The following is a 15,669-nucleotide window of genomic DNA, read 5'->3' as shown; positions in this document are numbered from 1 at the left end:
GGAGGGATTCCCGACTACGCCATTTAAAGAAATGGCGTAGTCGGCTGTTGTATACCTTACTGGTGGAGGCCGTACGTGACTGGTGGAGGCCCGACGTGACTGGGCTGCGATTGTTACAGCCCGTTGCGAAAGGCCTGCTGAGCGGAGGGATCAGGGACAGCACCCAACACGTCAGGTGGAGATTTTCCCGGAGCCGAATGGATCATCCCCGAGCTGGGCTGGTACAGGAGATCCGCTCGCCCTGGTAGGATCACCGAGTGGTGGACCAGGAGCCTGACGAGTCGTGGAAACCACAAATTCCTACAGGTTGGGTTTGTGGATAACGTAAGCCAGCCTTGTTATCGGTGCAGCCACGAAAACTGCCATGGGCCGCCTTTTGTGGGTGGCGACGGGGGATGACGAAGGATGCTTGTTTCCTTGCCTTATTACCCACAGCCTTATGTAGGCGAACATTAGGCTTTTTCAGATTAATTTGTCCGTGGCTTTGAGGCGTTTTGCCTCAGCCTCCATGGACGTCTAAAACTGGCCATCAAGTAAGTCACCCCCGGTGAGCAGGAGATCGTCAAGGCGTTTACGCGCCTCAGCTGACGGCAGGAAAAGCGCATCCAGCACATTAGCGCAGCATGTCGTCGTCGCCAGGGTCGCTATCTTTGTGAACTGGTCGAGGATGGATCAAACCATTGTCCAAACAATGAAGGGCCGCAATCATCATTTCCGCTGGCACCATGGTATCCTCATCACACCCCTGCTCCAGATATTCTGACAGGAGCAGAAGAAAGGATGTTGTACGCATCCCCATGCGAGTCCATTTTGCGGGCAACGTCCTCCAGTTTGCCACGGATCTTGTCCGCAAAGGGGAGCTTGGATGACGATGATCCCCTGTCCGCGACCAGCTTGTCGGAGGCAGAGTCCGGTAGGACGGGAGTGGCGAAATATTTTTCAAAGTCCGCTGAGGGAAACCGATAGTATGGCTCCGTACGTCTGGAGTACAGGGTCCATTTCTTTGCTCCCATCACCCCGTACATGCGGTCGACGCACACCCGATCTAGGGGCATCACCGGGAAGGGTTTCGTCACGCCCGCTGTGGGGCCCGTCTCTTCTTGAAGGATTGTCGTTCATCAGAGGGGGGCTCCGGTTCACAGGGAGTTTTAAGTTCCATCTCAGTTCAAAAATTGAGTTTTTTTCTTGTGAAAAGATCATCTCTAGGCTACAAGGTCGTCGGCCGCCATCCGCCATCTTGCATTTTGAGAGGGCTTGCATGACATCGACAACAGAGGGCGCTTTCCTGCATTTGGATTAGTCTTTGCTCAAGGCGTCAATGATCAGCACTGCATGTGTGGTATCTTCTTCACTTTATCAGGCCTGTGAGCGGGTCATGAAAAAAAAGCGGAAAATTGTTGTCCGGATTTTGGGCCAAAATTACGAATGTAATAAAAGGCTTTAATTAAAAACTGAAGCGTAGACAACACATTCACAGAAACAGTAGGCCACAATTCTTACATGTAACAATGTGTTGTGCATCCTCATTTTCAATATATTTTAGTAGCATTCCTTTAGAAATAAATCCACAAGCGCGATGAGTCCTCGTCAACGACTGCCATATTGCATTACTTGTCGCAAAAAAATACACACTGTACACACAACATACATACGGACGTCGCATGGGGGAAAACCATGTGTGCCTAATCTTGTCTCAGGGTGTTGGCTTTTTAGTAAAGCTCCCTCTGTTGGTGCAATTGAATAATGACATTGAAGTACATGTAAAATAGACATCGCGCTGAACGAACAATTGACAACAACGGCTCCAATGAAAGACCAAGACGGAGCATTTTACTGGGTCTAGCCCCCGACTCATATGTCAAAATCAAATCAAATCGCAATTAAAGTGCTTCCCGATTCCAGGTACGTACTGCGTGACGATCTATTTCAAATGTAAAAAAAAAGAAGATAAAAACGGAAAGGGAAAAAGCGGAGCTCACAAGAAAAACAAGGAACGGAAAAAAAGCGGAACCCACGACAAATGCAGACTGGGAAAATTAAATAGAGCGGAAATCTGCTTTAAAGCGGAGATTTCACAGGCCTGCTTTATGTTAATTGAAAGCTGACGTCTTGGGTCAAGACTTGTCTAATCCATCTGCCCATCTGCGTAGTGGTTGAGTTAAAGGCGAGTTGACAGCACAAGGGAGTAGACGATGAGTTGACAGCAAACAGTAGAACCAGTGCATGCGTTAATATATTTGCGAGCGATCGCAGCCACAATAAATAAAGCGCAAATTAAGACTTGTCAAACCATTTTACGAACTTTAAAACATGGATTTTACCACCGTACCCCTCATTTCTTGCGACAAGGAACCATTGTTCTACTCTAAGATGCAACTTGACTTGTTTTAAGTTGTTCACCAGTATATTTTTTAACTTAAAAAAAAAAATGGGACAGTTGAGAAATCGGGACAGTCCCGATTTTTAGGGTCTATAAAACTCAGAAACCGGGACTGTCCCAGGAAAACCGTGACAGTTGGCAGGTATGATATCCCTCTGGACCATCGTAGCTCAGTCTCGGAGATCGACATTCGTTAGATCGAACTGACCAACTTGTCCTCTTCATTGGCCGGAGGGATGAGACGTCCGTTGCCAATCTCCCCGGCAGCCGACAGCGCCCCAAACCCAATAGCATAGGCGGGGGCTGCCTGATCAAGCTGGCCGTACAAAAGGCCATCCCTGGGCACAGCGGTACTATGGGGGGCCTGGTAGCGGGCTTCGTAGTGGAGTCGCGTTTTCCCACTCGTCCCTTCTTGGGTGTTGCCCCGGTATATGGTGATTTTTTGGCCTTACCGGGGCGCTTCCCCTTCTGTCGGGTGGATCCCGGCGAGGACGGTGAGACCGTAAGGTCCCATGCCCGGCTGATATTTGATCCATCAGCCCCGCCAGCCGACGATGGCTGGGGGGGGGGGGGGGGGGCTGGGCTGGATGGGGGATTGCTTGGGCGGCGGCGTAGTGTCACCGCCGCAAACCCCCTGAGGACTCAGGATGTCTTCAGGGATGAGATTCTTCGAATATGAAAAGGTCTGAAAATTCAGTTGATTGGAAATGTCAATATTCCATCATTTGTGTGACAACATGAGTGCGCAGTGTGAAGTCCCTTATGGCCGGGGTCCAGGGCCCGCTTAAGGGCCCTGGGAGCTATGGGTATTTTAGAAGCTCTGTAGTGGTCTCTCATGCAGATTCTGATACCTATTTTCCAGGTAGAAGTAAGCTACTTTTGTATGATTTTTCTTTTAAAACAAAAATAATAGGTTTAAGGGAAAATAAAGAATGTAAAGCTCAAACAATTCAAACAATTTTGGGTTCGCCTGCATTTTTGTTACAATTCCAGAAAAAGAAGAAGAAAAAAAATATAAAGAAAATTTTAAAAAATGTTTTTATTTTTATTGTTTTTATCCCTTATCTTATCCCTTATTTCTGCCCTTGAAAATGCTTTTTTCTCACCATCAACAAATTTTATAGGTTCTTGATTTGAAATTCGGTTGTTTAAAAAAAATTCTTTGGCAATTAAAGTTTGTGATTTTAACACTCCGTCGGCGATGCACATTTCAGCAAAGGATATAACTGAATCGAGGTTGAGATTAGACCCCAACATAGAAATAGAACCCAATGAAGAAAGCACGCTGTCCATACGTACAGTGTGTTTGCTGGTTCCCAATACATGTATATCTTTCGCTGGTTGTGAGGCAACCGTAGGTACCAGTTTCCCATGGCCTCCTGCCGGCGATCTTGTTTCGTGCCGCGCCGCTCATTGGTTTGTGTACAAACCTGCGTACACAGTACACATGGTGCAAAACACGTGCATTATTTTTTCAGTAGACTTGCAAAAGTCTCCACACATGTTATCTTTGCTGCAGCAGCAAGCGCACTACACGCAAACATTATTGAACTGTACCACTTAAAACGAAGCGAAGAATGAGACAAGTTTATACATCTGTCACTGCTGCATGTACATGTATGCGCGATGCCAGGAAGACCACAAGCCGTAAATTGGGCCAGCTGCTGGACATTAATATATTGTCTAGGTGCCGTTTTTTCATGAACGCCCTGTGGATCCGCGATAATAACAATTACAAACATAAACTTACATTGTGTCTGATAATAGAGATTCTTAAAATAAAACAGGTAAAATACGGAAAGTCAAAATGTCGGAAGTGGAAAAAAGGGTCGGATTTCAAAAATTCAAAAGTCAGAATTCCGACAAAGGTCGGAAGAATCTCATCCCTGTGTCTCGGAGGGATGTAGGTCCCTCCTACGGCGAAAAGCCCTTTCCTCCCCGATTTTTTATATGAATTCATAACAATCACTCTCAAAACAACTCAACTCTACAGACTATCCTCTACTGGATAGCCGCTATTTACTTCACGTATCAAGCACAATTAAAGGCACTACTAAATCTTACCAATTTATTTGGAGCGAAACATTTTCACGTCCGATGCCTCTGCCTGCTAAGAGAAAAAGAGGGCGCCGATGTGGTGCGCATGTCACAGGGGGTCGGGCATAGGACTCTTGAGGGCGCTATTGTATGTAAAACTAGAGTAGAGTAGAGTGAAGTAGACTCTAACCTTTAAAAATTGTTTACTTACTTGTTGTTGAAGTAGAGTCGGCAGGAGAAGGATTAGCAGATGAAGTATTTCCTTCCCATTGTTGCATTGTATTCAGAGTTTCTCTTAAAGCTTGGCCATCACCATCCTCGTAGCCATCAATATCAACATGAATATCATCAGTTTCCAAGCTCCTTGTTTAAATAAATTTTAGAATACATTTTAGTAATTTGGTGGATTCAATACCTCTAACAACCAGTAAATGCCAGAAGACATACCAGCTAAAAGGGATGCCTAAAAACCCATTTTTTCAAACTGGAATGCATCACCAGCAGATGTGTAAAAATGCTGCAAGTTTTTGTTTAAGTACAGGGACATTGGGAGGTGACAACACGCCTGGAAATTCCATTTTGTAGAGTAACACTGTGCATGCCCTCATGCTATCATGCTTCATTTTGCCAATTGTTCGTGGCATTTTGTGGCAAGCAGTCTATTTCACAGGACCCAGCCATCAGTTTCACAAAACTATTCCTAACTTAGGATTAATCTTATGACTTTTTTACAAAATAAACTGCTAAAATTGTCAAAATGTTATGACTTTTCTCTCATGCATTAAGCGAAATTACTGATACTTTGAGACCAGTGACTCTTTAAAAGAATGATCTGTTGCCCTCACAGGGGTCAAAGGAGGCAAATGATTGGACGATAGCTGTTCTTTGTGCGTTAAAACACGCGCATGACCTCAGCGTCCATGTAGCATGTCGCTCTAAACAAGACCATATATATATGGACAAATGAGTTTATATGCACGCACCTGTTACATCAAAATTGATACATTTTCAGCGCATAACTTGCATGTGGGCGAAGTTGCAATGAAACTAACATGAATTAAGGATGCACTACAGTGCAAAGCGAAAACTAGTTTTACACAATAAATGCTGGTTTAGGGGCCATTATTCGCTATTTTACAAAGCCAGTCCTTTATCATCGGTTAATACATCCCAACGTGATCGGGCTTACCGTATTTTCCTGCGGATAAGACGCTCGGCGGACAAGGCACAGGACGCTAAAATGACCAAAACAAATATCAAACGTCAGCAGACAAGGCGCACCGCCGCACAAGGCGCATGTTTAACCACACACAAAAGAACACCTGGCGCCACCCGGTGTCGGTACTTTGACACAAAGACGTAATTTGTTGCCTTTGAGAACCTACGTATACCGACCTTCATCCATTCAGCCAACGCTGTATATTGTTAATAACATAAAGTCCTGCCCAATCAGCGGGCAGAAACCATGGTCCACGCACTGTCTGAAGGTAATTTTATTTGCAACATCAACACAATGCCTCTCTGGACATCCGACGTCCCACAACGAGGATATCCTTGCCAATACAGATACATTGCAACGACAGACGGATGTAGCGTGTGTGTGTAGTTATGTATCCGCCGGCCGGGATGTCGCTGCATGCACATTAGTATGCACATGTACACTGTGGACTGCGCTGCTCAATCTCGAGATTGCACAACAGATGTTGGGGACATGTGGGCACCGTATTGAGGGATGTTCACCGACGGGTTGCGCTACGCCCTCGCATTTGCGCTGCCTGGAAATGCGCTAAAATTCCCACGTGACTGTGTGGATCCCAAACATGCCCAGACACGTCGAGTCTTGTCTCTATGAGTTTATTGCTGGTTCGCGTTATTTTTACCAATAGAGGGCGTTTAACCTCACGCTATTACATTGGTCCAAAACGCCCTCTAGCGTTCAATGTTTCTTGTATTATTGTCACACGCACAGTAAAAACGACTACAGGCGTGATATCTGCCTTTGTGTTGCGTGATTAAATTTACAGACCTCGGAACGGTTGAGTTTTTGGGCTTATTTTCTGTGTCATTTTGAGAGATATTTAAGTCTGAACTTGGACATCGTTGATTTTACAGGCAAGTTTCATGCAAAGGCAAACATGATTTTAACAACCGTTCCTACCCGAAGTTTTGAAGCAATAAAATAATTCAATAAAATAAAATGTGTTTTCGTCCCTAATTTTGTTGGCTAGTGTTGTATAATTTTATTTGGCCTTACACATGTACAAACAAATACAAATCATATCCTAGTAAGATAATGCTACGTTCCCATAACACTTTTTAAAGAAAACGTCTAAAAAGAGGCAATAAATATTAACACGATTTGAACGTTTATTGTAACAATAGTATAAAACTCTTGTCCTACCAAAGATGACAGTTAAGTTCCCAAAGCACTTATCAATCACAAAGGTCTAAAAAGAGGCAAATACAAAAATAAATTATTACCCTATCCTTTTAAAATACGTTCAGCCTAAAGCACACTTCAGAGATCATTGTTCTCTACAATAAAAAACCTCAAAGTTTACCACGCAATAGCGGTTGGGTGAATGACGCTTGTATGAAGTTATTGACTGTCAATCGTTTTCGCAACGAATACCCGGCCACACAGAAAAACGTTTGTACACCGCCGACGTCTGTTGGACCGAAAGCTAGACGCATTGCAGCATTGATGGAATGAAAGCACGGTCATGGGGAATAAACACGTTGCAGCATTGTTGGAATAATTGGACCGTCTGGGGGATTGCGGCATTGTTCGAACGATTGGTCTCAGTGTCTGAATAGCCTTGTTTGACCGCATTATTGAGTAAGGATTCTTCACACAAAGACCGTTGATTTGAACTGGACATGAAGGTATTTTTTATTTCACGCAGTGATCATCAAAAAAAAATCAATCGAAAGATAAGACGCATCAATGTTTTTGGGGTCTAAAAAGTCAGATAAGACGCGTCTTATCCGCAGGAAAATCTGGTACTAGACCAATCAGAGACTGGAAAATGTGCAAGGTATTTATTAATAAGGGAATAAAAGGGTAGCGACGAGTTCTTACACGGCCGTTTAAAGCCGGCAGGGTTGAATTGCCGTGTGTTACACAGCCGTTTAAAGCCGGCAGGGTTGAATTGCCGTGTGGAACACAGCCGTTTAAAGCCGGCAGGGTTGAATTGCCGTGTAATATCACACGGCAATTCGACCCTGCAGGCCTTAAACGGCCGTGTAAGAACTCACGCTACCCTTTTATTCCCTTAATAACCATGCCTACATCCTTACACACAGGGGTAACCCATTTCATCCCCAGGAGTAGGTGGCAACAGGCCCATGGTGACAGTTGATTTGGGTCGAAAGCCCAAATCACCTAAGTGTACACTGCCCTCACCTTAAAGTGGCCTTCCACAGCCTTGTGATGTTAGACGATTTCCCCCCCCCCCCCCCCCCCGCCAAAAATAAATTAATAAATTAATAAATAAATAAATAAAAATAAAATAAAATAAAAGATACAAGGAGGGATAAGGTACTGAAACTCATACTAAAAATCTCCCCTTTTTCCCAGGATTATTGTGAAATCCAAGACCCACATTTTATGTCCTATTGATGGACAAACGAGAACAACGATAGATAAAAACATAGCATTACACTACGGTAAAGGCCAAATTGCATCCCGATGTCATCGCTGAAAATCCTGACGGTCTGCACCAAAGAGTCGATCTCCGCCTCATTCCTTGCAAACAACTTCAAATCATCCATAAAAAGCAGATGGTTTATCTTACACCCGCCTTTCTTCATTTCATAACCAGCATTTACCTTCCTTTAGAATCATTGACAGGGGCATCAGAGCAAGAACAAACAGCAGCGGAGACAGAGAATCACCTTGGAAAATACAGCTTCTTATACACACCTTGCCCAGACTATCATTGTTGGCAGTAAGATTGGTTCGCCATGTCGTAATGCTCTAACCAAGAAGACGTTTTACAACCATATCCAGGCATTCCATTATCCCTGTGTGCGACACCATGTCATACGCCTTCTTATAGTCGATCCACGCTATCGCCAAGTTAGTCTTTCTGCTCCTGCAGTCCTTCAGTCCTTCAGTACCGCCTTATCAATGAAAAGATGATCCTTCGTACCTCTAGACCGCTCCTTGCAACCTTTCTGCTCCTCCGGAAACAACTTTACAGAGTATATACATTACAGGTACATTGTAAGCACGCGATTGGTCTAAGTTACTGGCAATGTTACCCTTCTTGACATCCTTCATAATCAGAACCGTTCTGGCCTCAGTCATCCAGCATGGGACCTTACCCTTTACTAGACACTCCTGCAGTTGTAGGGCCATACACTCATGCAGTACCCATGCACATGGTCCGGACCCGGGGCTTTCCAGTTTGGCACTTTCTTTACCTGTCTCATTACCTTATCCACGTCAATCTGGAAACCTTCCTGTTGTTGCACCCCTCTCAGTTCATCTTTCACATCCGCTACCCATTCCGCTTGTCGGTTGTGCTGTACTGGTCATCCCAAATACCACCACAGAAAGCCTTTGCCTCTGTTTGCCTCGGGCCTGCTTGAGCGCTGTCAGCCTTTCCATCTAACTCCTTAAACAATTGACACCGATTGGTGTTGAATAACATGTTCTGGTTAAATTGCCTAACCCTGTCGTCATACCTTTTCACTTTTGCAGCCTTAGCCTTAACCCTTTGCTTTATCTCCTCTATTAGGCCTACCACACTTACCCCCTTAACTTTGACCTTGTACTTTGACATGATTACGTTCCTCGAGTCTGAACCTTTTATTAAGCCCTTATTCATTTGTTCTATTCTACTAAGATCTTTTCGCAAGTCCTTAATTTGACCCTCCAGCCGACGTTTCCACCATGGCATACTGTTTTTGTGTTTTGATTGTGCTGCCTTCACACCCAACTATTAATAATGATTATTATTAATATCGTTAATGATATTAGAGGAAGGGCGTCGAAAGTCGATTCTGTTTGCTTGCTATGAGCAAACCTAAACATGTGTGTACACTTAACGCAAGCTGAAATAAGAAGGGTGATTCGTCTGGGCTACTAGGAGGTGCAGTCTGTGGGTGACGTCATTACTTGCGCATGCTCATAGAAATGCATATGTAGGTATCATTGGTGACTAGTTTTTGTAATAAAAATTAAGCTAAAAAAAAATTATTTTTAAACAATTATTCACGTACTTACCCATCCGGTCTAATTCTAAATCTTCCCTCCGGATCAATTCTTAGTAAATATCGTCTGACAAATTTCCTCTGCTCATCTGTATGTTGGGGACATCTAAGTGACCTATGTCAGATAAGAAATTTGCAAGTACCGTTAATTTTCCAAATTTGTAGGTTCTGCAGGTTACAAAAAGATGAAATGTTGAATATTATTTGAAAAAACAATAGAAATGTATGAGTGACATATAAATGGTATTCAGACAAATACATTCCCTGTTTCAAAAGTATGTTTTTACTGTGCAAATTAATTACACTTTTCAAAACGATGATATAAAACGTTAACATAAATGTTACGGTAACATAAATGTTACGGTAGCATAAATGTTTGCTTTTTTTTGTGGAATCAAAATTTCATAAAAAGCAAAACGATTTCACCCCATCCTTGTTTAGCATATTATTCAGAGGGCTACATGACGTACTGTAGAACATGTTTTAAAAAATGCAACTAAACAGAAAGTGAATATGGACAGTCTTACACATTGCAAATTGCTAGGTTGCTGATTGCTAAATCCAACTACGCATTCTACATGAAAACGAGTATTCTACATGAAAACGAGAAAACCACTCTGAAAAACATGCATGTATGATGTAATGGTGTTGACAAAATGTTGAAAATCCCAGCACATTTTTGTAATTCGAGCTGATGAGTTGTGAAACTTTTGCCCCTTTTTTATGTTTGATTAAATTTGTACTTATTTAAATAGTTTTTGAATAAAACAACACAATTATTCATAATGAAAGAGCCCGATAAGTTGAGTAAATGCACTGATGAGATCAGTGAGTGAAATTCATCTTTCATCTGTGGCAGAATAATTTAGTCTGGTTTCCATTACAGTCGCATGCGGTTAGCCGTTATGAGAGCAGAAACAAGATGTAAGTTTCATTTATCAAATTTGCCCATTAACATGTATAGCAAAATAACACAGATATTGTGCAGAATCGGCGAGGGGCAAACCTCGCAGAATTTCGTTCTCAAATTTACAGGTTTTTAAAAACATTATTAAGGTTAGGTTAAGGTATTTATTATAAATGGGAATCAAAGCGTGCTGAATCGATTTAAAACTAGTGGTTTAAACCCGCCGAGCCCTGGTTCTTGATAATTTCACCTCAACTTTGTCATGGTAAAATTATCAAAAACCATAACATCCTCGTATTGAATAAAAAAAATTGAATAGAAAAAACATCATCAGGAAAAAAAAAGGGGAAAAAAGATGATAAAACAAAAAATTTAAGTCCACCAAACATATTTAAAAGTAGTACTGTATTGCGACCAAATTTGATTCTTTTTTTCACAACACAAGGCATATGAATGTACATGTATGGCAAATAAACCCACATGTTTACATGTACGTGTACAAAATGTAGGTGTTGTTAAGCCACCAAAACAACTGTGGGTGGTTACAAAGCGGTTCCGTTCGGCTGACATACCACTTAAGTGCCCTGACTGGGCACAATAGCTTGTCTTTCCGGACCGACGAGTGGGACTTAATGTCTGGCACAAAGATATCTGGAGGCAAAAACGTGTCAGACTGGTTCTTGGTCAGAAAACCCGTCGCGGGTATTAGACGAACCCCACCCGGTTCCCACCGGATGTGGCCTGGCTCGGTTGTCAAGGAGTGACGCTCACTGCGACGCCTTGATGTAGCCACGGCTAACAAGAAAGTAAATTTAATGGATAGTTGCAACAGCGTTGCGCTAGCCATTGGTTCATAAGGCGGTCTTGTTAGCGTGGTTAGACCGCTAAAAAGGTCCCATGCGGGTACCAGTCTCCGTAGCAGAGGCCGGGACACAAACATCCCCTTAAGCAGCTGGCTAAGAGCCCGGCTGTCGGAGACGGAGGACTAGTCCGGGAACCCATTGTGAACGGCCGCAATTGCTGACCGGTAGTTCTTAATCATACCCGTCTTGAGATTGTCCTCAAAAAGGTAGATCAAGAAATCTGCTACCTCCCCTACATTAGTATCGGGGGGATGTAGAGATCGCTGCCTGCACCATCGGTAAAAATGTAGTAGCCTGCTGTCATACACCTTTCTGGTGGATGCCCGCCGGCTACATGCTGCACATTCCGCAGCTCGTCATGAAAGGCCTGCTGCGCAGAGTGACTGCGTGACAGCACCCAGTACGTCAGGTGGAGATGCACCAGTGGAGCAGCTCCCAGGTGTGTGCGCACAACTGGGGGGACCGAGTCCCCCCCTGGCGGTTGATGTATGACACGACGGTGGTGTTGTCGGATTCAACCAACACCGCCTGGCCAACCACCACCCTCCGGAAACACTCGAGAGCGTAGGTCACTGCTAGCAGCTCGAGTACATTGATGTGGGCCGAGCTGTGCTCGGGGCCCCAACACCCGGCCACCTGGCGTTGGCCCAGGGTAGCCCCCCAGCCCGACAGAGACGCGTCCGTTGTGACAGTCAATGACGGTCAGGGCTTGCGGAACGCTCGACCCCCCAATAGGTTTGCGTCGTCGAGCCACCACCGGAGGGTCCAGCCCTGCTGAAGTCGGCACCAAATGACTGATGGTGTTGCGACTGGGTCGGTAAAAGGAAAACAGGTGGAGTTGTATTGGCCTCATACGAAGCCTGCAAAACTTTATGACGTCCACCATGCTGGCCATGAGCCCCAACAGCCGGAGCCAGGCCCGAGCCGGGGCCCCCGACGTTGCCAAAAAGAGGGAAACGCATTGTTTGAAGTTCATCAAGCGTTCCCTCGAAGGGCAGCCAGCCCGGCCCGAAGGTCGAGTGACGCCCCTAGAAAAGTCGGGCACTGGGACAGGGTCGGCTGGGATTTCTGTTTATGAGAAACCCCAGCTCGGCTACCAGCCCCCACGTTAGTGCGAGAGCCGCTTCCGTGGAGGCCCAGGACTGACCCATGATCAACCAGTCGTCGAGGTAGGTGAACACCGACACCCCCCGCCTCCGCAAGGCGGCCCCTACCACCTTCACTAATCGGGTGAAGACCCGGGGGGAGGTGGAGAGGCCGAACGGGAGCACTAAGAATTCGTATCGGACATTTTGGTATTGAAACCGAAGGAATTTCCAGTGCTCTCGGCAGACGGGAACGTGAAGGTAAGCGTCCTTCAAATCGGGATCGGCGTCGGCCGAACCAACATTTCCGACGGAGGGGTGCCAGTGAACTCGATTGCATAGCCGCGAACGACTGTACTGAGCACCCATCGGTCGGAGGTTACCTGAGCCCAGGACCCCGCAAAGTCGCAGAGGTGGCCCCCCACGGGTCCTACGATGGGAGGCCGCCGCAAGTCTGACACGTCACTTCCGGCAGCCCCCGGGGTAGCAGGGGGCAGGTACTCGGAAGCCACGACCGGCAGCTGGGCGTTGTTGACCAGCAAACGGCTGGGGTTGCATGGTACGCATACCCCGCCGTGCTGGCTGCCCGGTTCCGAAAAGCACCGCGTTGGGCTTGAACGGTTTACGCTGAGGGATAACAAATGAAGGCTTACCTCTAGCCTGAGGTGGCTTGGTGGAGGGGCCTGCCGGCTTCTTGAGGTTAATTTTCTCAGTAACTTTAAGCCGCTTGGCCTCCGCCTGCATTAATTCCTCGAATTTCCCTGCAAATAAATCTCCGCCCGCCAAGGGGAGGGCCTCAAACCTCTTGCGAGCGGCCGGAGACGGGAGAAAAAGGGCGTCGAGTGCGGTGCACCGACGAGCCCTAGCCGCCAATGTCGTCACTCGTGCGAACTGGTCTAGCGCTGTCCTCAGCCCATGGTCAAGGCAGTGAAAAGCCACCCGCAACATGTCCGCGGGAACATCACTGTCCTCTTCGCACCCCATAGCCAAGTATTCGGTTAAGAGCAGCAAAAATGATGTTGACCGCATACCAAATCTAGAAGCGACATCGACTTTCTTCAGGGTCTCCTCAAACTTATCTCGTACTTTGTCTGGGAAAGCCCTTTTGGATGCTGTGGCCCCGGCATCGGCAACTAATTTATCTTTCACAGAGTCATGTAGCACTGGCATGGCAAAGAACTCCTCGAAGTCTGCCTGAGGAAAATGGTAGTTTTCACTCTCACGAGATGAATACGGACGCCATTTGGAATTGGCCCTGATTGACTGCATCCGATCAATGCACACTTGATCCAGCGGCAGTTGGGGAAAAACTTGGTTAACTGATATATAGTTGATACACACCAACGGTACAACGTCTTGCTCACCAACTCGACCCTTCTTAGGCTTAAGTTCCGTCTTGGGGGCTCGGGTAACCCGCCCCTTGGACACAGCCTTGCGTTTGCCAGCCCCACTATCTTTGGCTGATGCTAGGGACCGAGTACTTGGCCCCCCGACATTACCAGTGGGACTGCCAGCACCTGCAGCCGACAGTGGCTGTGGGTGCTGGGCGGCAGCGGCGTTACTAGACATTTTCATTTGATGGGGCAAGTGGGGGCAATGAAGTGCAAGATTATTATTAAATATGTTAACTGATATATAGTTGATACACACCAATGCAATTCTAAAACAGTCTACATAGTCAGCAGGTAACAAAACATTGCGAAAACAACAAAATCTTAGAGAACTTGTCATTTTGTATAAGATAAAACTTTTCAACTGTATAAAAGGATTAAATTCCCAACTGTGATCACCAATTACCAATTTAGAGTTGTACACAGCATTCTCAAATAGGCTCTGTGGGTGTGTAAATACCCAAAACATAATCTTAGGCCAAGTAAAAATAGAAAAATAGAAATGTTTAGCGTCCCCGCCCGCTTCCTTTTTACACAGGACACCTCCTTTTTTTTCTTAAGTTTTTTTTATGCACATTTTTTCTTTGAAAAGGGGTTATTTTAATAGATCTCAGCAAAAAAAAAAAAAAAAACTGAATGTCTTGTCTGAATGCCTTGACCAAACTGTTTCATGTTTTGTGTATTTCAGCAGCAGAAAAAAACAATTGATATTTGACATTCATGGCGGCCATCTTGAAATAACAAATAAAAAAGGCCCCTCCTTTCTTTTTTTGAGAAACCCAGACACTAAACATGTTTCTTTTTTTACTTGGCCTTATTGTAATAAGTGTAAGCCATCAAAAAAAAATAATAATAATACAGGATTGAAATTGTGGGTGTTTAATAATCACACTTTAGTTATGAAACGGATATTTAAAATAGGCCTACCTCTCAATTGCACTGCTTTCTTCAAAGGAGAAGAAATGGTCTAAGCAACCTTTTTCGCTGGCCATATTGCTGTAGTAAATTTCTCTGTAGTGCATTTCTACCTCCATGATCTGACTAAGTTGTGTTAACGGAGCTATTGGTCTGCGTTCAGACCACCACGTATTTAACAGAACTTTGTCACATCCTGCACTCTCTGTAACCGCAAAACCACAACAAACATTTACCGCCAATACATCGCGCGCGCGTTTCCATGCATTTTTCACGTTATAGTCCACATAGGGCTTACTGATATGAATAAAAGTTTTCCTTTTTACGGGCAGCATTTTATCCAGCCTTAAACGATTTAAGGCCTATAAGAATATACTTTTCTCTAAATTCATATGGGGGGGGCAAGGGTTCTGAGTGGGGGGGGGGGGCGCCGGCCCCCCCTGCCCCCCCTCTGGTTACGCCACTGCTGGGCGGTAGACTGGGACGGCAACGTAGTGTCGCCGACACAGCCTACCGAGGACTCGGACTGTCCCGAGGGGGTGTAATTTCCCTCAGTTACGACAGACTTTGTCCTCCCAAAACGCTTCATTTTCTTCTCACACAATTTTATCAATCAAAACAACACAAACTACGACAGTTCCACGAACCGTACTGATCGTAGGATAATATAAGAAAGTTCTCAAAGCAAAAATGGGGACATTTTAAGAATAAATCTTGCTAGTTATTAAAAACCACGTCTCACCCTCCTGCCACTAAGAGAAAAGAGGAAGATCACGTGGTACCCTGCGGGGCACTATGGGGCAGCCAACAGAGGGGCTATTTAATTCTTAGCGATATTACCTGCCGGTATAGGGAAATATGCAAAAATAGT

The 15,669-nt window shown here is 45.1% G+C and overlaps 1 protein-coding gene across 2 annotated transcripts in view; it reads right to left on the bottom strand.

The window, feature by feature from the left end:
- Positions 1-15,669, bottom strand: part of LOC139936992 (ataxin-7-like protein 3) — a 184,098-nt gene that overhangs the window by 30,387 nt on the left and 138,042 nt on the right. For both annotated transcript variants that reach the window (XM_071931905.1, XM_071931904.1), the window contains 2 exons: positions 9,651-9,752; positions 4,629-4,780 (listed from right to left, as the gene is read on the bottom strand). In XM_071931905.1, the coding sequence (XP_071788006.1) occupies positions 4,629-4,780; positions 9,651-9,752 (254 nt within the window). The remainder of the gene's footprint in view (positions 1-4,628; positions 4,781-9,650; positions 9,753-15,669) is intronic.

This window comes from Asterias amurensis, chromosome 5 (assembly GCF_032118995.1).
Source record: "Asterias amurensis chromosome 5, ASM3211899v1".
NCBI classification, from domain to species: domain Eukaryota; kingdom Metazoa; phylum Echinodermata; class Asteroidea; order Forcipulatida; family Asteriidae; genus Asterias; species Asterias amurensis.
Note: the sequence above shows the minus strand (reverse complement) of the source record. Positions and strands in the feature narration are given on the sequence as shown.